Here is a 22,480-nt window from a genome sequence, read left to right as displayed (position 1 = left end):
CCCTTTTTGTTTTTGATGTCACAATTTATGTCTTTTTATATTATGTATTTATCAACATATTATTGTACCTATAGTTAATTTCAGTACTTTTGCCCTTTTACTTTTATACAAGAGTTAGAAGGTTAACACACCACCATATTAAAGTATTACAGTATTCTCAATCTTACTGTATACTTACCTCAATCTGTGTGTTCTATTTTTCCATGTTACTAATTAGCTCCTTCTATTTCAGCTTGAAGAACTCCTTTTGGCATTTTTTGTAAGGCAGAGCTAATGAGATGAACTCCCCTAGTTTTTGTTTCTCTGGAATGTGTTTATCTCACCTCATTCTGAAGTACAACTTTGTCCTAGGTAAAGTGTTCTCTCTCTCTCTCTTTTTTTTTTTTTAGCATCTTTATTGGAGTATAATTGTTTTACGAAGGTGTGTTAGTTTCTGCTTTATAAAAAAGTGAATCAGCTATACATATACATCTATCCCTATATCTCCTCCCTGTTTCGTCTCCCTCACACCCTCCCTATCCTACCCTCCCTATCCCACCCCTTTAGGTCATCACAAAACACGGAGCTGATCTTCCTGTGCTATGCGGCTGCTTCCCACTAACTATCTATTTTACATTTGTTAGTATATATAAGTCCATGCCACTCTCTCACTTCGTCCCAGCTTACCATTCGCCCTCCCCGTGTCCTCACATCCATTCTCTACATCTGCATCTTTATTTCTGTCCTGCCTCTAGGTTCTTCAGAACCTTTTTTTTAAGATTCCATTTATATGTGTTAGTAAACTGTATTTGTTTTTCTCTTTCTGACATACTTAATTTTGTATGACAGACTCTAGGTCCATCCACCTCACTACAAATAACTCAATTTTGTTTCTTTTTATGGCGCAGTAATATTCCATTGTATATATGTGCCACATCTTATTTATCCAATCATCTGTCGATGGACACATATTGCTTCCATGTCCTGCTATTGTAAATAGAGCTGCGATGAACATTGAGGTACATGACTCTTTTTGAATTATGGTTTTCTCAGGGAATATGCCCAGTGGTGGGACTGCTGGGTCCTGTGCTAGTTTAATTTTTAGTTTTTTAAATAACCTCCATAATGTTCTCCATAGTGGCTGTATCAATTTACATTCCCACCAACAGTGCCAGAGGGTTCCCTTTTCTCCACACCCTCTCCAAAATTTATTATTTGTAGATTTTTTGATGATGGCCATTCTGACTGGTCTGAAGTAATACCTCATTGTAGTTTTGCTTTACATTTCTCGAATGATTGTAGCATTCTTTCATGTGTTTGTTGGTAAGCTGTATTTCTTCTTGGCAGAAATGTCTATTTAGGGCTTCTGCCCATTTTTGGATTGGGTTGTTTGTTTTTTTGATATTGAGCTGCTTGTAAATTTGGGAGATTAGTCCTTTGTCAGTTGCTTCATTTGCAAATACTTTCTCCCATTCTGAAGGTTGTCTTTTGGTCTTGTTTATGGTTTCCTTTGTTGTGCAAAAACTTTTAAGTTTCATTAGGTCCCATTTGTTCCTTTTTGTTTTTATTTCCCTTTCTCTAGGAGATGTGCCAAAAGGAGCTTGCTGTGATTTATGTCATAGAGTGTTCTGCCTAGGTTTTCCTCTAAGAGTTTGATAGTGTCTGGCCTTACATTTAGGTCTTTAATCCATTTTGAGTTTATTTTTGTGTATGCTGTTAGGGAGTGTTCTAATTTCATTCTTTTACCTGTAGCTGTCCAGTTTTCCCCACATCACTTATTGAAGATGCCTTCTTTTCTCCATTGTATATTCCTGCCTCCTTTACCAAAAATAAGGTGACCATATGTGCATGGGTTTATCTCTGGGCTTTCTATCTTGTTCCATTGATCTATATTTCTGTGTTTGTACCAGTACCATTCTGTCTTGATTACTGTAACTTTGTAGTATAGTCTGAAGTCCAGGAGCCTGGTTCCTCCAGCTCCGTTATTTTTTCTCAAGGCTACTTTGGCTAGTTGGTGTGTTTTGAGTTTCCATACAAATTGTGAAATTTTTGTTCTAGTTCTGTGAAAAATGCCATCGGTAATTTGAAAGGGATTACATTGGCAAAGTGTTCTTGTTTGGCTGTTGTTTTCTTTCAGCAGTTTGAATATATCATCCCATTGTCCCTGGCCTACAAAGTTTCTGCTGCAAAATCCACTGAAGCCTTTCTGGCATTTTCTTTATTAAAAAAGTTTTTCTTTTATTGCTTTTAAAATTTGCTCTGTATTCCATTTTATACAGTTTTATTATAGTGTATCTTGGAGATGCTAATTTTGGATGGAAATTTTGAACTAACCTATTACTTTTATTAACTTCTATGTCCAACTCTCTCCCCAAATTTGGGAAATTTTCAGCCATTATTTCTCTAAGTAAGCTTTCTGTCCCCTTTTCTCTCTCAGGCCTTCTCCCGAGAGAAGAAACATTTGTAGACTGTTTCTCTTAATGCTATTCCATAGTTCACATAGGCTTTCTTCACTCTTCTTTAATTCTTTTTTCTTTGTTTTCCTATGACTGCATTATTTCAAAGTCTGGATTGAGTCTGTTTTTTGATGCTCTCTATTGCATTTTTTCCATTTGACTCATAGTTTCAGCTCCAAAATTTATGTTTTGTTCTTTTTTATGTTTTAACCTCTTTGTTAAGCTTCTCATTGTGTGTGTGTGTGTGTATTGTTTTCCTGATTTTATTGAATTTTCTTTCTGTGTAGTTGACTGAGCTTCCTTAAAACAGCTATATATATTTTTTTATTACCATGTAATAAATTTTTTTATTACCATGTAAGTCACAGATCTCCATGTCTTTGGTGTTCCTTTTATGGAGCCATATTTCTTTGATTTCTTGTGTTCCTTAAAGTCTTTAATTGTTGTGTTCACATTTGAAGAAGTTTTCACCTCCTCCCATCTTTACTGACTGATTTTGGGAAATAAATACCTTCTGTCAGCTCTGCTACAGATTCTGAGGGTTTCTCAGTCCTTTTATATGGGTACACCTACTGCACACTTGTTATTCTGTGTTGTGGCAGAATTTAAGCTTGTATGCCTTCTGTGAAACCTTCAAATCTAATTCAATATTGATAGCCTCCCTTTAGCATTTCCTAGCACACAGCTGAATGCTCAAGTTTATGGTTTATTCCAGGCCTAAAGATTAGGATCCCTGCAAATGTTCACAAGCTGTCTGCAAAACCTCATTCATGCTGCCATTGGGAGCACACAGGGAGCCAGACACAGGATACAATGAGGGGCAGGGGAGAGGCACGCGGAATTTCAGGAGTGTCCATGTGCCAGCTGGGTAATCCAAAATGGTTTATGTACAGGTCTCTTGATTGAATTCATGATGCAACTAGTAGAATGTTCCTATGATAATTGTTTCATGCCTGCTGCTATCCACCTAGTCTCTCACCACTATCTGGGAAAATTCACATTATCTCACTTTCTTGGGCCAAGTAGGGCTCCCTTGGCATTGAGCTACGCCACATTTGGGGAGCGATAACTTGGATAAAGGCACACTGTCCCCATTACTTTCTTCAATGTGTCTAACCTTAGATTATTTTTTTCTCCAGCAGCGTGCTATGGAACTTCTCTGTTGTACCCCGGACTTCCACAAAAGCACTCTCATCTGTGAGTGATTGACAAAACTGGCCTGAAGTTTATTGTTTCCTTCCTTGAAACAGACCTATTTATTAATTTGACAGTTGTGTGCAGACGAAAATTCTGCCTCAAGCCCCTCATAGTACACAATGGTCTAAGTCAGGGGTCCCCAACCCCTGGCCAGGGACCAGTACCAGTCCACGGCCTGTTAGGAACCATGGCACTGCAGGAGGTGAGTGGCAGGTGAGCTAGTTAAGCTTCATCTGCCGCTCCCCATCGCTATCATCACAGCCTGAAATAGACCCCCCAATCTGTGGGAAAATTGTCTTGCACGAAACTGGTCTCTGGTGCCAAAAATATGGGGACCCCTGCTCTAAGTAATCTCAATAATAACATTATAAATAATAATATATTTGAATCATGTTTTTTTATGTTGTAAGGTTTTATTTTAGGTGGTTTATTTGTTGTCTTTTTTGCCCCATTTACAGATAGTGGATCAAAGGATCAGAAATATTATTTTTCAAGCTAATATATTATAGGACTAATGTGTTCTAATTCCAGAGCTTGTAACCTTTATACTAGACTGTGCCTCCTTGTTCTTTTTGCCTTCTTGGCCCTCTAGGATTTTTGGTTAACTTTATCTGCTCACAAACCTCTCACTACCTGATGACAACTTGAATGTTTTCCTCTAGATTCCTATGTTCCTCTGTCATAACTCATTCCTACCTGGGCATGCCACAAATTTCCCAAGACAAGCTTATGATTCTCATTCTATTTCAGTTACTTCCTTCACCATCACCACTGAGTTCCTGGAGGCAGAAACAAGCCTCTTGGGCCTTCCCTAGTGGCACAGTGGTTAAGAATCTGCCTGCCAATGTAAGGGACACAGGATCGAGCCCTCGTCCGGGAAGATCCCACATGCCGTGGAGCAACTAAGCCCGTGCACCACAACTATTGAGTCCAGAAGCCACAACTATGGAGCCAGTGTGCCACAACCACATGCCTAGATCGTGTGCTCCACAACAAGAGAAGCCACCGTAATGGGGAGCCTGTGCACTGCAGTGAAGAGTAGCCTCTGCTCACCGCAACTAGAGAAAGCCCGTGCACAGCAACAAAGACCCAATGCAGCCAAAAATAAATAAATAAAATAAATTAATTAAAAAAACATGTGCATCCAATTGCCATTTCTTCTCAAGGTCTCCTGAGTATCTCTAGCAATTAAATGGCATTGCGTTTGTTCACATTTATCAAGCACCCAGATTAGAAAGGTAAATTTCAGTGACAATCCACAGTCCCAGTGGCAAGGGCTATAGTCTCACCAGCCTTCATTTTTATCAGAAGTAGTCAAGCCAACGCAATATTAGAGGAAGTCAATTGACAGAATTCTGGGAGTTTTGCTTTGTTGAAACAGTCAGGGAGTGTATTCTGATTCCTCTGAAGACTCAGAAGCCATTTAGGTGTTCTGCATCAACACACTAGAAAAACATCACCAAAACACTAAGGGGGCACGATAGAACTATGGACATACCTCCTTGGACGATTGAATGGAGCACAAGTGTCCTTGCTTTTGCAGTTATGCATTAAACATCTTGATGACTCAAAGCAACGCTATTCAGTTTTCCTCATAGTATGTTGCCTAACTGAGGAGAAATTTCCTGAGGAGAAATTTCCTAGATTTCATCCAGAATTAGTTTGTCTGGTCATACCACATGGAGCAAAAGAATAGGGTGGAATGGTTAGAACGTGCAAGAAAAAGAGTTTAAAAACTGCTCCCTCATTTAGCCAAGAACACAGTTGTGATGCATTAGGCTATGTGCCTTCCCTAATCAGTTATACTCTTTCCTATGTAATCTCATTTATTCTGTGGCTTGATTACCTCATGGGTATCAACTTTCAGCTCCATCTTTGGCTCCATTATTGAATTCCAGAAACAAATATTAAAGGATACCTCTCAACTCAGTGTTCCCAATCTTTACATCATCTCCTATTGGCACTCCAGACATTGGTCATATATTTGGTATCTTCATTGAACCTCCATGCATCACAGTTCAACCAAACACCTGAATATCTGGTTCTATTTGGCCTTCCAAGTGTCTTTCAAATGAGCAGTCTTTCCAAACTTCTTCCTTGATCTGGCTTCCTCATATTCCTCAGTAAATCTGGCTCCTTGAGTTTTACCTTATCAGAATTTTTACCAGCTTCTCTTCAGCCTATCTAACTCAGCTGGATGTGTGCCTTTTGAGCTAGTTATGAAGTATCCATGGCTAACTTCCAATGTGCTCCTCAATAACAGGGACCAGGTTGAATTCTCCAAGTTCCTAATAGTTATCCTAGCTAGAGACATTTTCTCCCCAGAAGGGATTTGCAACAATAGGCTTTTCTCTTATGATTTTATTTCATATTGTGATTTAAAATTGTCCCACCTATCTGCACTATATGGTACCAACGACAACCTTACCTTTTCCCTCAGCTCAGGTATTGCTGAGTCATCTCCAGAACAAGGTATAGTGGAAGGACCAATTCCTACTCATATACATAGGTACTATGTCTTCTTAACTCAGTCTGTCTCCCGCCCTCTTACTTAGCAGTACAAAGCAAGGAATGGGTAAGAGGGCTTTGTTGAGGTTTGCTTTAGAAAGAAGACTTGGCCACTGGACTGTGAACCTCACCACACCTAATGGCAAACTTCTATCTGTCCCATCCTTCTCCCAGGGAGAACCGGAGGTGATGTTGAGGTTTTCTATCAAGGATATTCACACGGCTATGAGCAGGAGTCAAAAAGGGAGAAGATGGGTAATTAAGGTGTGGTTTCTCCCAGCTGACACCCTGAGTCTGAGGATGGTCAGGACTTTTTATCTAAGAATTGATGTTCTTGCCACTGGCAGTTTTATAGCTGCGATGGTACTTAACTGCATGTAAAACTTTGATGGAGCTTCACAGGTGAAGGATGGAGTCCAGTCAGTCTTGACAAAAAGACACAGTATTTAAAAATAGGATCTTAAAATAATAAACTTGGTAATAGTAAATGAAACTTGAAAAGGGCCCCCTGACAAGAATGATGCAGGAATGCATATGGACAGGTGGTCAGTAGTCTCCACTGAGTCAAAGTTCCACAACATTGCAAAGGGTGTAGCATCTCCTTTTGAGTTCTGGACGTGTCTTAGAAAACCAGGGTCCACAGTGCAGAAAGCTGGTCTAGCTACAGGGGAAAGCAGGGAGAATCTTGTTAGTGGGCAAGAAGGCAGATGGACAGGGCAGGAATATAGGTGAAAAACACATACTTATGGATGACTTCCTTTTACAGCGGATTCCACCACTACAAATATAAAAGTAGCTGTGGGTGAGAGGGAGATGAGTAATGACCCATGGAGCTATCTAGCAATACGCAATGTGTCCACTTTTTTTTTTTTTTTACATCTTTATTGGAGTATAATTGCTTTACAATGGTGTGTTAGAGTCTGCTTTGTAACAAAGTGAATCAGTTATACATATACATGTTCCCATATCTCCTCCCTGTTGCATCTCCTTCCCTCCCACCTTCCCTATCGGTCACAAAGCACCGAGCTGATCTCCCTGTGCTATGTGGCTGCTTCCCACTAGCTATCTGTTTTACGTTTGGAGTGTATATATGTCCATGCCACTCTCTCACTTTGTTACAGCTTACCCTTCCCCCTCCCCATATCCTCAACTCCATGCTCTAGTAGGTCTGTGTCTTTATTCCCATCTTACCCCTAGGTTCTTCATGACATTTTTTCCCCCTAATACTCCATATATATATGTGTTAGCATATGGTATTTGTCTTTCTCTTTCTGACTTACTTCACTCTGTATGACAGACTCTAGGTCCATTCACCTCACTACAAATAACTCAATTTCGTTTCTTATTTTGGCTGAGTAATATTCCATTGTATAAATGTCCCACATCTTCTTTATCCATTAATCTGGTGATGGACACTTAAGTTGCTTCCATCTCCTGGCTATTGTAAATAGAGCTGCAATTAACATTTTGGTACATGACTCTTTTTGAATTACGGTTTTCTCAGGGTATATGCCCAGTAGTGGGATTGCTGGTATATATGGTAGTTCTATTTGTAGTTTTTTAAGGAACCTCCATACTGTCCTCCATAGTGGCTATGCCAATTCACATTCCCACCAGCAGTGCAAGAGTGTTCCCTTTTCTCCACACCCTCTCCAGCATTTATTGTTTCTAGAATTTTTGATGATGGTCATTCTGACCGGTGTGAGATGATATCTCATTGTAGTTTTGATTCGAATTTCTCTAATGATTAATGATGTTGAGAATTCTTTCATGTGCTTGTTAGTAATCTGTATATCTTCTTTGGAGAAATGTCTATTTAGGTCTTCTGTCCATTTTTGGATTGGGTTGTTTGTTTTTTTGTTATTGAGCTGCTTATAAATTTTGGAGATAAATCCTTTGTCAGTTGCTTCATTTGCAAAGATTTTCTCCCATTCTGAGGGTTGTCTTTTGGTCTTGTTTATGGTTTCCTTTGCTGTGCAAAAGCTTTGAAGTTTCATTAGGTCCCATTTGTTTATTTTTGTTTTTATTTCCATTTCTCTAGGAGGTGTGTCAAAAAGGATCTTGCTGTGATTTATGTCATAGAGGGTTCTGCTTAGGTTTTCCTTTAAGAGTTTGATAGTGTCTGGCCTTATATTTAGGTCTTTAATCCAATTTCAGCTTATTTTTGTGTATGGTGTTAGGGAGTGTTCTAATTTAATACTTTTACATGTACCTGTCCAGTTTTCCTAGCACCACTTATTGAAGAGGCTATCCATTTTCCACTGTACACTCCTGCCTCCTTTATCAAAGATAAGGTGACCATATATATGTGTGTGGGTTTATATCTGAACCTTCTATCCTCTTCCATTGATCTATATTTCTGATTTTGTGCCAGTACCATACTGTCTTGATTACTGTAGCTTTGTACTATAGTCTGAAGTCAGGGAGCCTGATTCCTCCAGCTCCGTATTTTGTTGTCAAGATTACTTTAGCTATTCGGGGTCTTTTGTGTTTCCATACAAATTGTGAAATTTTTTTGTTCTAGTTCTTTGAAAACTGCCATTGGTAGTTTGATAGGGATTGCATTGAATCTATAGATTGCTTTGGGTAGTAGAGTCATTTTCACAATGTTGATTCTTCCAATCCAAGAACATGGTATATCTCTCCATCTATTTGTATCATCTTTAATTTCTTTCATCAATATCTTATAATTTTCCACATACAGGTCTTTTGTCTCCATAGGTAGGTTCATACCTAGATATTTTATTCTTTTTGTTGCAATGGTAAATGGGAGTGTTTTCTGAATTTCACGTTCAGATATTTCATCATTAGTGTATAGGAATGCCAGAGATTTCTGTGCATTAATTTTATATCCTGCTACTTTACCAATTCATTGATTAGCTCTATTAGTTTTCTGGTAGAATCTTTAGGATTCTCTATGTAGAGTATCATGTCATCGGCAAACAGTGACAATATTATTTCCTCTTTTTTGATCTGGTTTCCATTTATTTCTTTTTCCTCTCTGATTGTTGTGGCTAAAACTTCCAAAACTATGTTGAATAAGTGTGGTGACAGTGGGCAACCTTGTCTTCTTCCTGATCTTATAGGAAATCGTTTCAGTTTTTCACCATTGAGGACGATGTTGGCTGTGGGTTTGTCATATATGGCCTTCTTTATGTTGAGGAAACTTACCTCTGTGCCTACTTCCTGCAGTGTTCTTATCATAAATAGGTATTGAATTTTGTCGAAAGCTTTCTCTGCATCTATTGAGATTATCATATGGTTTTTCTCCTTCAATTGTTAATATGGTATATGACGTTGGTTGATTCGCATATATTGAAGAATTCTTGCATTCCTAGAATAAACCCCACTTGATCATAGTGTATCATCCTTTTAATGTGCTGTGGGATTCTGTTTGCTAGTATTTTGTTGAGAATTTTTGCATTTATGTTCGTCAGTGATATTGGCCTGTACTAATCTTTCTTTGTGACATCTTTGTCCGGTTTTGGTATCAGGGTCATGGTGGCCTCGTAGAACGTGTTTGGAAATGTTCCTACCTCTGCTATATTCTGGAAGAGTTTGAGAAGGATAGGTGTTAGCTCTTCTCTAAATGTTTGATAGAATTCGCCTGAGAAGCCATCTGGTCCTGGGCTTTTGTTTGTTGGAAGATTTTTAATCACAGTTTCAAGTTCAGTGCTTGTGATTGGTCTGTTCATATTTTCTATTTCTTCCTGTTTCAGTCTTTGCACGTTGTGCATTTCTAAGAATTTGTCCATTTCTTCCAGGTTGTCCATATTATTGGCATAGAGTTGCTTGCAGTAATCTCTCATGATCTTTTGTATATCTGCAGTGTCAGTTGTTACTTCTCCTTTCTCATTTCTATTTCTATTGATTTGAATCTTCTCCCTTTTTTTCTTGACGAGTCTGACTAATGGTTTATCAATTTTGTTTATCTTCTCAAAGAACCATCTTTTAGTTTTATGGATCTTTGCTATCGTTTCCTTCATTTCTTTTTCATTTATTTCTGATCTGATCTTTATGATTTCTTCCCTTCTGCAACCTCTGGGGTTTTTTTGTTCTTCTTTCTCTTATTGATTTAGGTGCAAGTTTGGGTTGTTTATTTGAGATGTTTCCTGTTTCTTAAGGTAGGATTGTATTGCTATAAACTTCCCTCTTAGAACGGCTTTTGCTGCATCCCATAGGTTTTGGGTCGTCGTGTCTCCATTGTCATTTGTTTCTAGGTATTTTTTGATTTCCTCTTTGATTTCTCCACTGATCACTTCGTTATTAAGTAGTGTATTCTTTAGCCTCCATGTTTTTGTATTTTATGCAGATCTTTTCCTGTAATTGCTATCTAGTCTCATAGCATTGTGGTCAGAAAAGATACTTGATACAATTTCAATTTTCTTAAATTTACCAGGACTGATTTATGACCCAAGATATGATCTATCCTGGAGAATATTCCATGTGCATTTGAGGAAAATGTGTATTCTGTTGTTTTAGGATGGAATGTCCTATAAATATCAATTAAGTCCATCTTGTTTAATGTATCATTTAATGCCTGTGTTTCCTTATTTATTTTCATTTTGGATGATCAGTCCATTGGTGAAAGTGGGGTGTTAAAGTCCCCTACTATGAATGTGTTACTGTCAATTTCCCTTCTTATGGCTGTTAGTGTGTGCCTTATGTATTGAGGTGCTCCTATGTTTGGTGCATAAATATTTACAATTGTTATATCTTCTTCTTGGATCGATCACTGGATCATTATGTACTGTCCTTCTTTGTCTCTTTTAATAGTCTTTATTTTAAAGTCTATTTTTGTCTGCTATGAGAATTGCTACTCCAGCTTTCTTTTGATTGACATTTGCATGGAATACCTTTTCCCATCCCCTCACTTTCAGTCTGTATGTGTCTCTAGGTCTGAAGTGGGTCTCCTGTAGACAGCATATATATGGGTCTTGTTTTTGTATCCATTCAGCCACTCTGTGTCTTTTGGTGTGAACATTTAATCCATTTACATTTAAAGTAGTTATCGATATGTATGTTCCCATTTCCATTTCTTAATTGTTCTGGGTTTGTTATTGTAGGTCTTTTCCTTGTCTTGTATTTCTTGCCTAGAGAAGTTCCTTTAGCATTTGTTGTAAAGCTGGTTTTGTTGTGCTGAACTCTCTCAGTTTTTGCTTGTCTGTAAAGCTTTTAATTTCTCCATCAAATCTGAATGAGATCTTTGCTGGGTAGAGTAATCTTGGTTGTAGGTTTTTCTCCTTCATCACTTTAAGTATGTCCTGCCACTCCCTTCTGGCTTGCAGAGTTTCTGCTGAAAAATCCGCTGTTAACCTGATGGGGATTCCCTTGTGTGTTATTTGGTTTTTTTTCCCTTGCTGCTTTTAATATGTTTTCTTTGTATTTAATTTTTGACAGTTTGATTAATATGTGTCCTGTCGTGTTTCCCCTTGGATTTATCCTCGATGGAACTCTCTGTGCTTCCTGGATTTGATTAACTATTTCATTCCCCATATTATGGAAGTTTTTAGCTATAATCTCTTCAGATATTTTCTCAGTTCCTTTCTTTTTCTCTTCTTCTTCTGGGACCCCTATAATTCGAATGTTGGTGTGTGTAATGTTGTCCCAGAGGTCCCTGAGACTGTCTGCAATTCTATTCATTCTTTTTCTTTATTCTGCTCTGCAGTAGTTATTTCCACTACTTTATCTTCCAGGTCACTTATCCATTCTCCTGCCTCAGTTATTCTGCTATTGATCCCTTCTAGAGTATTTTTAACTTAATTTATTGTGTTTTTCATCATTGCTTGTTTCTTCTTTAGTTCTTCTAGATCTTTGTTAAATGTTTCTTGCATTTTCTCTATTCTATTTCACAGATTTTGGATCATCTTTACTATCATTATTCTGAATTCTTTTTCAGGTAGACTGCCTATTTTCTCTTCATTTGTTAGGTCCGGTGGGTTTTTACCTTGCACCTTCATCTACTGTTTTTCTGTCTTCTCATTTTGCTTATCTTCCTGTGTTTGGGGTTTCCTCTTTTCAGGTTGACGGTTCATATTTCCCATTGTATTTGGTGTCTCCCCCCAGTGGCTAAAGTTGGTTCAGTAGGTTGTGTTGGCCTCCTGGTGGAGGGGACTAGTGCCTGCTTTCCCGTGGATGAGTCTGTATCTTGTGTTTCTGGTGGGTAGGTCCACGTCTGGTGGTGTGTTTTGGGGTGTCTGTGGACTTATTATGATTTTAGGCAGCCTGTCTGCTAATGGGTGGGGTTGTGTTCCTGTCTTGCTAGCTGTTTGGCATAGGGTGTCCAGCACTGTAGCTTGCTGGTCGTTGAGTGAAGCTGGGTGTTGGTGTTGAGATGGAGATCTCTGGGAGATTTTTGCCGTTTTATATTATGTGGAGCTGGGAGGTCTGTTGTGGACCTGTCCTGAAATTGGCTCTCCCACCTCAGAGGCACAGCCCTGATACCTGGCTGGAGCACCAAGAACCTGTCCTCCACACGGCTCAGAAAAAAAGGGAGAAAAAATAGAAAGAAAGAAAGAAAGAGAGAGAGAGAGAGAAAGAAAGAAAGGAAGAAAGGGGATAAAATAAAATAAGATAAAATAAAATAAATGTATTAAAATACAAAAATAATTATTAAGAAAAAAATTTTTAAGTGAAAAAAACAAAACAAAAACGGAAGGACAAATGGTGAAAGCAAAGCTATACAGACAAAATCTTACACAGAAGCATATACATACACACAAAAAGAGGAAAAGGGGAAAAAGTCATAAATCTTGCTCCCAAAGTCCACCTCCTCAATTTGGGATGATTCGTTGTCTATTCAGGTATTCCACAGATGCAGGGTACATCAAGCTGATTGTGGAGCTGTAATCCACTGCTTCTGAGGCTGCTGGGAGAGATTTCCCTTTCTCTTCTTTGTTCTCACAGCTCACAGGGGCTCAGCTTCGGATTTGGCCCCGCCTCTGCGTGTAGGTCGCAGGAGGGCGTCTGTTCTTAGCTCAGACAGGACGGGGTTAAAGGAGCCGCGGATTCTGGGTCTCTGGCTCACTCAGGCCAGGGGAGGGAGGGGCACGGAGTGCTGGGCGGGCCTGCGGCGGCAGAGGCCAGCGGGACGTTGCACCAGCCTGCGGCGCGCCGTGCGTTCTCCCGGGGAAGTTGTCCCTGGATCCCGGGACGCTGGCAGTGGCAGGCTACACGGGCTCCCGGAAAGTGGGTGTGGATAGTAACCTGTGCTTGCACACAGGCTTCTTGGTGGCGGCAGCAGCAGCCTTAGCGTCTCATGCCCGTCTCTGGGGTCCGCGCTGTTAGCCGCGGCTCGCGCGCCTCTGGAGCTCCTTTAAGCAGCGCTCTTAAACCCCTCTCCTCGTGCAGCAGGAAACAAAGAGGCAAGAAAAAGTCTCTTGCCTCTTCGGCAGGTCCAGACTTTTCCCCGGACTCCCTCCTGGCTAGCCGTGGTGCACTAACCCCTGCAGGCTGTGTTCACGCCGCCAACCCCAGTCCCCTCCCTGTGCTCCGACAGAAGCCCGAGCCTCAGCTCCCAGCCGCACCCACCCGGGCCGGTGAGCAGACCAGCCTCTCGCGCTGGTGAGTGCCAGTCAGCACCGACACTCTGTGCGGGAACCTCCCCGCTTTGCCCTCCGCACCCGTTGCTGTGCTCTCTTCCGCGGCCCCGAAGCTCCCCGCTCCACCTTCCGCAGTCTCCGCCCGCAAAGGGGCTCCTAGTGTGTGGAAGCCTTTCCTCCCTCACAGCTCCCTCCCACTGGTGCAGGTCCTGTCCCTATCCTTTTGTCTCTGTTTTTTCTTTTTTTCTTCTGCCCTACCCAGGTACGTGGGGACTTTCTTGCCTTTTGGGAGGTCTGAGGTCTTCTGCCAGCGTTCAGTAGGTGTTCTGTAGGAGTTGTGTCACGTGTAGATGTATTTCTGGTGTATCTGTGGGGAGGATGGTGATCTCTGCGTCTTACTCTTCCACCATCTTCCTCAACTCCCCCTCTATTTCTTTTTAAACAGAGAGGACAAAGGAAAAAATTGCAAACCAATGATTTACCAGAACAGTTGGATTTAATCTTTTCTCATAAGCTTGGATGTGAGGTGAATTCCATGCTGGTGCGGAGAGGCTGAGCCTTTTGTATTATCACCTGAACCTACAGAGCTAAAGAAAGGCTGGTCTTTCTCACAGACAACAGGGTACAGGCCTTTGACCAAAGAAGGATATGACACACTCGGATTAATAACTCTTTATTAAGAATTCCAACTCCAAACATTAGAAAGCAGCAACAACAACAACAAAAAGTTCTCAGAAGAACTTAAGGCTCAGCGTTGGCCACAACTATGAGAGAAACGGAAATAGATTGACTTGACTGAGAATGAGGTAGGTGGGTGTAGAGGGGATCAGCGAATGGTGTATCGTACATAGGGGACCTCCACACCCTCGCCGCTCTCGTCGTTGCAGCACAGCTCAAGCACCAGTGCTTGAATGTGGTGTCCCAGCTTTTGCTTTGATACTCGTCTCACTATTGCTGTCATCCTGGGGTGAGGAAAAAGAGGGTCAGGGAAGTAGAAAGAGAGGAAAGGACTTACAGAGACAACTAAAGTAAGGAGAACAGTGAATATGAGTCGCATAGCTAGCTGATGCTTCCCACCCCAAGCAGGACCTGTTTCTGCCTTCCCACTGGCCCGACTCACGGCTGATCCAACTGTTCCTTGAGCTTGCTTGCTGTCATGAAAAAGGAGTAGAGCATGGATCTACCTTGGCACAGCATGGTGATCTCTAACTTGTGCTCTGTCTGAAGAGGGTGGAAAGGAGGAGGGGCAACAGTGTCACTGGGATGGACAGTACCAGTAACCTGGGCAACCAACACCACAGGTGCAGTGAGTCAAAGGGCCTTACCTTAAAGTAGTCAAGGAACTGCTTGAGGGTCATCTCTTCACCATTAGGCTGCAGCCCCTGTACCTCAAAGCGATCCCACAATGTCCACTGCTGGTTATAGTACTGTGGGACAAAGCACAGAGTAAAGCACAAAGAGTAAAACGGGAGCAAGCCCAGATCATATGCTCCTCTTTATTTCACAAACATGCCAGTTCCATTCCTACTTTGCACAGGTTCAACCAATGAACAAAGGATACACAAAATTAAAGAAAGCCTCTCACCTGGTATGATGAAAACCAGAGCCAGTTCTACGGAGATAAGATACACACAACCTCTACACACACACACACACACACACACACACACACACACACACACACACACACACACACACACACACACACACACACACACACACACACACACACACACGTCCTAAGGCAATAAGACAGATAACAAGAAAAAGACAGGAGAAAAGTGAGAAACAAAGCTCAATTACTTACCATGTCCATTCCACTCACCCTGATATCCCAAGGCCGGAACAGAAACTGTCGATTCAGATTGGATTTTTCTATGGTGTCCATGTCTGTAATGGTGACTGCCCCGCCCTCCCCGCAGCCTAGCCCAATCATGGCAAAGTTCTTGAGCAGCTCACAGCCAACGGCCCCCACACCCACCTGGGAGGTGGCCAAGAAGAGAGGCAGAAGATGGTTAGGGTCACTGGCCTAACAAAGCCACTCACCAGTCCTCACTCCCCCTGGAGACGGCAAGAGGGGGTAAGAGGATCTACTACTGCATATTTAAGTCCCAGGGCCATAAAAATCCATGGTCATCTAAGGAAAGAGGCACAAGACTGGGGAATAAAGGACCTGGTATGAAGAAAATGGAGAAAGGGATGAGATGAGGGTACAACCAAACACCCTCCCTTGTAAGCCAAGAGGAGACTCCAGAAGAGGTGGCCAGAGGCTAGGGGACATAAAGGTAGCTTTTGACCAAAAGGATCTCTCAGCAAGAAGTATCTCTGCTTGCCCAGCTTCTCTTGCAGGCCGGAGCCAAATACAGCCACCTGCCCATCATAACGGTTCTGGCACTGAGTCATGTGAAGAGAAGAGAGGGTTAGAGAAAAGGCACCTTAAAAAGAACCACAATAATGCCTTCTCCATGGGCCCCAATCACATACTGGAAGGCACGTGTCCTCTGTAAAGGCCTCTTGGTCCTCAGGGAGACACTCAATGGCATCAAAGTACAGCCACTGCATAACAGGCATAAACTTTCCAGAGCAGGCCTGAGGAGGGGGTAAGAAAGAGGAAGTGATCACTGGTTAATCAGACCTGGACAGCAAGCAGCAGGGCCAGGAAGGAACCTGGCCCACTCCCAGCACTGTCCTTCTCCACTCGCACTGACCTTCATAACCTCCTGGGCAGCCACGCCCCCAATGAAGGAATTTATGAGTGCCAGATCCCCAGCAGCCACGTAAGCCAGCTTCCGGATGAGGTCTTCATCCAGACTCTTTTGCTGCACTGCTGGCAGAGCTCGAGCATTCACAGCCTGTGCTAGGGTCACCAGTTCCGTTGCATCCTCCTGGAAGGAGAAAAAGAACAATCACACCGCTGTGGGGAGAGGGAGAGGTAGAAAAACTAAATAGATGAAGAGGCATAGTGGAGCTTTGGTTCAAGGACCTGGCTGGCTTGCCCACCCATCTACCTCATTGTGGGGCCGAGGGGGCTGGCCATGCTGGGCACAGAACTGGTGCAGGGCCTGGAAGCCAATGTGCAGCTGAGGAGGGCGAGAATACTTGGCAAAATCTGTTATCACGAAGTCTGGCTCTGCCAGTGAGGTGGGCAAGGATTTCTTTGGAGAGCAAGATATCAGAATGAAAAAAGTAAAAAACGTAGAGATGCCTGGAACCCTACAGCACACCCTCCTGCTCATACTCACAAAGCTTATCTCCTTAGTTACTTTGATCTGACTGACAACGCCTCCACAGACATAGTCAGAGAAATTGGAGGTATCACAGATACTAAAAGTGTAGGGACCTGGGGGATGAACAGAATGAAGGGTTATCTGTCAATTCATTCCTTCCCAAGACCAACAGCACTATCAAAACAGGAATGGGAAAACCTCCCACTCCCTTCCTCCCCTAACCCCCTCCCCCATACAGTGGGAGTTTGGAGTTAACAGATGTAAGCTATTATATACAGAATGGATAAACAACAAGGTCCTACTGTAGAGCACGGAACTCTGTTCAGTATCCTGAGATAAACCATCATGGAAAAGAATATGAAAAAGAATGTATATATAGATAACTGAGTCCCTTTGCTGTAAAGCAAAAAGTAACACAACATTAAACATTAAATCAACTATCCTTCAACTAAGAAATATAAATAAGGTATAGTACATCATAAAAAAAACAACAAAAACACAACGCTGATTTCTTCAGACAGCACAGGTACCCTATGTCTAAATGCCACTCTAGAGAAAAAGAAGTAAGCCCTGAAAGGATCCAATGGCAGCTACATAATTTCTCTAGAACAAACTCAAAAATAGTAAAGGAACACAAAACACAACTCCAAAAAACTAACATTCACAATTACCTTCCATCCATCAAAACTTACCAGAACACGGATCTGTGGCTTTAGTTTTCATCAAATTTGTAAATTTTTGGCCATTATTTCTTCAAAACCTCTTTCGGCCCACCCCTTTGTTGGGAATTTCTTTGACATGTGAAATATATTTATAATAGTTGTTTTAATGTTCTTGACCAGTGCTCTGACATAACAGATGTGATTAACAAAATTAACACACAAGAAAAAATCAGGAGATTTAACAAAGTAGAAGAAACTATCCGAAATACAACGAAGAGTGGGAGAAAAAGACAAAAGAGTCAAGTGGCTTAATATACATGTAATTCGAGTTCTGGAAAGAGATAATGGGGTGGCAGTGAGCTGCGAAAGTAATATTTTCAAAAAAAATTATGGCCAGAAATTTTCCCAATTTGATAAAACTATAAACCCATAGTTAATATAAATTTAATAACTGCAAAAGAGACATGGAGAAAACTATACTAATGTATATCATAATCCCATTGATTAAGATCAGTGATAGAGAAAATAAGCACATTAGATACAGAAAAACAAGGATAAGAATAGTAGACTTCCTGTGGAAAATAAGGCAGGAAAGACAATAGAGCAGTATCTTTAAAGCAATGAAATCTAAAATGCTACACTCTGTAAAAACAACTTTCAAAAACACAGGCAAAATGAGATTTCAAGCATTAAAAAGCTAAAAGAATCACCACCAGCAGATCCCATTCCACAACATACATTAAAGGCTTTCTTTGGCAGAAGAAAAATGGCATCAGATGCAAATGTAGAGCCACAGAAAAGTATACTGGAAATGGTGATTATGTGGGTAAAAACAAACTTTCTTAAATCTTTTCAACAATATAACTGTGAAGTCAAAAATAATGTATTGAGAAGTTTATGGCATACACAAAATATACGACGACAGCAAATGGTGAACCAGAAAGTGGAAATATTTTGTTGTAAGTTTTTCTTTAATATGTGCGGTGATGAAGTATTACTTAGAGATTGTTATACTATACATTCTAAAACGGTTTAAAGAAAGAAAGAGATATAGTCAATGGGCCAAAAAATAATAATGGAATCAAATACTAGTGGTATAAACCTTTTCTGCCTGTAGCTCAGTTCACATGTCTTTATTAAGGCTACCTGGACACATCTCTTCTAAGTCCCAAGTCAGATTTCAGAGAGGCATCTCCTCTTGGACTTTGGTACAAGTCAAGACTACAGATATGTGTCACCTCTTGGGCTGTGGGTCAGCCCACACCACAGGGACAATTCTCTCTTTGATCTGGGCAACCATTTCTTGCCCCACCAGTCTTGGCATACCCAGGACTTCGATCTCTAGGGGAGAGATGCCATTGAGTTCATTCATGCCCTGAACTTCCATGAAGGAGACGAAGTCACCGCTCTCAAACCCGTGTCAGGCCTCATCCAGGCAGGTTACAACACCAGGGTTGTCCTGGTTGGAAGAGAAGTAAAGAAAGCCTCAGAGGTAGGATCAGGGTACCAGGAGCATAAAGGAGGACTATGGCTACCCACATGCCTGCCAGAACCCCTGGGGCCAATCTCCTTACCTTGGTAACCATAGAAATCATAGCACTGAGAGGCTGCTCCCCATTGGAATCCGTCAGGATCATCTCCTCTCCAAAGTCACAGAACAACTGCCTGTAAAAGGACACAACAGGACTGGTGCCTGAGACCCTTAGACATAGTGAATACTTCCTAAGAAAGCTTAGCCATCACTGCCCACAATCAGTGCTCGTGCCAACTGGGGAGAGGTGAACATGGAGAATGGAAAACCTGGTGGGCTGAGAGTAGCATTACAGCACTGGGAACCAGGGGGTCTTAGCCTGGGGCCTGGGAGGAGCTGGGGATAAAGGCAGAAGCAGGCACTCACCCAAACAGACCCCGAGTGTCTGCCACGACCAGCTTGATTCCACGGCTGTGACAAACCTCACCCACCCGCAGCTGGTCCTCCAAAGGAGAGTCGGTAAGGACCACCACCTGTAACAAGAAGGAAGCTCATGCAAAGGGACTGGCATTGGGGTGAAGGGAAATAAGAAAATAAAGGAGAAAGGCAGGCCAGGGGTTGGCAGAATGTCAGGACTAAAGCTTACTGGTTCAGACCTTTTCTACAAATATTTACAAAGTATGCATGTCATACTCAGTGAGGGTAAAACTCAATGAAGAGAAATATGAAACCCCACACTATGACAAGAAAAGTAAAGCAGTATTAGGAGGACGGAATTTGAAGACCAACTAATTCACTTATTTGAAAAACACCCATTCCTGCCTGCCTACAACCCTGCATGTCCTGGGAGTCAAACAACGGGTCACAGTCTGTTCCCAGTTAAAGTTTGGGTTTATCCCCAAATCCTACACTCATCTGCTTCAATTCTCAAATAAAACAAAACAGAACAAAGCAAAGCCTGCTCAGCGATGATTTGTAGGGAATCTTTGAATTCCCTTCCTTATTCACCAGGATAAGTTCCTACTGCTGCATCAGGAGTTCCAGTGCCCAAGTTCTCTGGGAAACCCCAGGGCAAGCACCCACAGGGCTGGTCCATTAAATAAATACTGAGCAAACCAACCAGGAAAAGGATCTGAGAGTGTAAGTCAGGAGGCAGGGTGATGCTGCAACGTACCTGGAAACCACTAAGGAAGTCATCAACAAGGGCCCCAGTGTAGGTGGTGACGGGCACATAGCTGTTGAGTTCAGCAAGGTGGGGCTGTGATGCCTCAGCCCGGTTCTTACCGATGTCCTCCTCCCTTAGGCAGAACTACAAGGAGGTACAAGAAGGAAAGAAGTGAAGTGAATGCAGACACCAGGGGGTTTGGTGCTTGGGCAAGGGGAAGGGATCCAGGAACAGGTACCTGGGATGAGAGGTCAGCCCACTGGGCAGTGCCCTGGTCATGGAGGGTGACGCTTTGACCCCACCAAGGATGATGTTCTTCGCAATCTCCACCCCTAGGTCCCGAAGGCCCGACACCAGCACAGTGGAAGTCTGGAGATGCTTCATAGCCTCATGGCCCAGGACATACCTGCCAGATTTGAAGGAGACTCTAGGTCAGGGCTTGGCCCACCCAACTCTATCCTCTCTGTGCCCCCCTCCTGCTTCGCATTCCCAGGCTCAGCCATACTCACAGCTGCCGGGAGTAAAGACCCTCATCTATGTCTGTTGCACTGCCTGTTTTTGGCATTCCCTAGGAATGGAGGGGAAAAGAGTTTCAGCAAGACAGCAAAAAAAAAAAAAAAAAAAAAAAAACGCTTAAATAAGAGGTACTTTCCCACCAACCACAATACCATCCCACCTCCAAGATTTAGGGAAAAGACACTCACGTTGGTCGGTTCTGATGGCACTTTGAACATTACAGAACACGCAGAAGGGCAATCAGAACTTGCTTTTGGATCAGGCCCAGACATACAACGTTTCTTCAATAGTGGCAAAGTGGACATCTTTAGACAAAGGAGCCAGATACGGGGAGGCTTTTCTCTTTTGTTAGTGGTAACTCTGGTGGAGAGAAAGACTTAAGTACTAGCATCCTCATTTCAAGAACGGAAACATGAAGACATGCTAGGTACTAGAGCTACTCTGAGAGGGAGGAAAGAGGAGGCTGAGCTCAGACAGTTCCTTTTCCCTAGGAATGGAGGATAAAAAGTTTCAGGAAGATAACAGACTAAAAGACTGAGTGAGCAGACACTGGCTAGATTGAGAAGTCTGGCTGGGCTTCTGTGACTAATGATGCAGAGCACCATGCAGGCTGAACAGATGCTGAGAAGGGGATCTAGTATGATGGAAGTGTGCTGGGGGAGGGGTTGTATGATAACGATATAGGGGCCTATGAGGCTGAAAGCAGAAGTTGAGGGCTTGTGAATGAAGATATTGGCAACTGGAAAGGCCCTAGGGGAGACTATAAGGCAAGATGTGGAGTAACAGGATCTTAAAAGAAGGTGGGAAAACCTGTTTGCTTTTGAATGCACAGGTAGAGCCCTGGGCAAGACTGTGAAGGTGAGTCTCTGATAGGGCTGGTGAGAACCAAAATTTGAAAGGGTCTATCAAATACTGGTGCAGGGAAGGATGTCTGCCAGATTATGTATCTGAAGAATTCCTACCTGGTATCTGGTCCCCCGGGAGCTTCTGAGAGAAGATACTTGGGATTATCTGCAAAGAATTCTGAGACGATGAAGAGGGGGGTATTTTCTAACAGCAGATATTGGGTTAGTAGTAAAGCATTTTAGTGAAGGACAAAGTTGGATTCGGAGGTGTTTCTGATGGAAAATTATAAAATGGAGTTTGGGAAGGTCGACGACTAAGTAGAAATGCTGGGTGTAGGAGCACTTATTGAAGATGCCATAGGAAGGAAGGTCTTCAACGGCACATAATAAAGGTCTATAAAGGGAAATGCTAAAACTATATATATATATATATATTTTAAGTAGAAATGCTGCGTACAGAGTGATCTCTGACAGATGAGACTACCTGGGTGAGATGTGAGGAAGGGGTCTCTGAGAACGAGTCAGGGTCTGTGGTATTCCAAGTGTTGTACTTTTTTAGCTCTGAAAGGTGATTAGGAGGAGGAAAAAAGGGAGTGAAGTGTGAGTAAAGATGTTAAGAGAAAGGTCTCTTTTAGGGAAATGAGAGGGAAACAGACATTGTCAGGGCTCCGGTTCCTCTTGGAAGCTGTGAGGATAGTAATTTTGGTTTAAGGTCTTCAATGTAATACACTGACTGGGAATATTGAACCTGGTGCTATAACAAGCTAGACCTGTGAAGGAATAAGGTTCTTGGCTAGAATTGTTGGACCCGAGGCTCTAAAGGTAGGAACTGGGCCTCCGGATCCCTGAGGTCAAATTTCAGAACACAGGCAAGACAGAGTAACATCGGCTCCGCCCCAGCATCCGCCCCAAT

The 22,480-nt window shown here is 42.1% G+C and overlaps 1 protein-coding gene across 1 annotated transcript; it reads right to left on the bottom strand.

The window, feature by feature from the left end:
• Window positions 1-14,338: 14,338 nt before the first annotated feature.
• LOC307181071 (ubiquitin-like modifier-activating enzyme 1) lies at window positions 14,339-21,027 on the bottom strand (the record flags this gene model as incomplete). The annotated part of the gene is made up of 13 exons (XM_079911849.1): window positions 14,339-14,643; window positions 14,802-14,902; window positions 15,007-15,108; window positions 15,507-15,662; window positions 15,995-16,075; window positions 16,166-16,270; window positions 16,390-16,566; window positions 16,924-17,021; window positions 18,897-18,978; window positions 19,145-19,235; window positions 19,468-19,574; window positions 20,216-20,350; window positions 20,911-21,027. 13 exons carry the CDS (start codon window positions 21,025-21,027, stop codon window positions 14,508-14,510), a joined length of 1,488 nt encoding a protein of 495 aa, XP_079767975.1. The 3' UTR covers window positions 14,339-14,507.
• Window positions 21,028-22,480: the final 1,453 nt, after the last annotated feature.

This window comes from Stenella coeruleoalba (assembly GCF_951394435.1).
Source record: "Stenella coeruleoalba genome assembly, chromosome: Y".
Taxonomy (NCBI): Eukaryota; Metazoa; Chordata; class Mammalia; order Artiodactyla; family Delphinidae; genus Stenella; species Stenella coeruleoalba.
The sequence above is the reverse complement of the archived record's forward strand: the minus strand, read 5'-3'. Positions and strand labels throughout refer to the sequence as shown.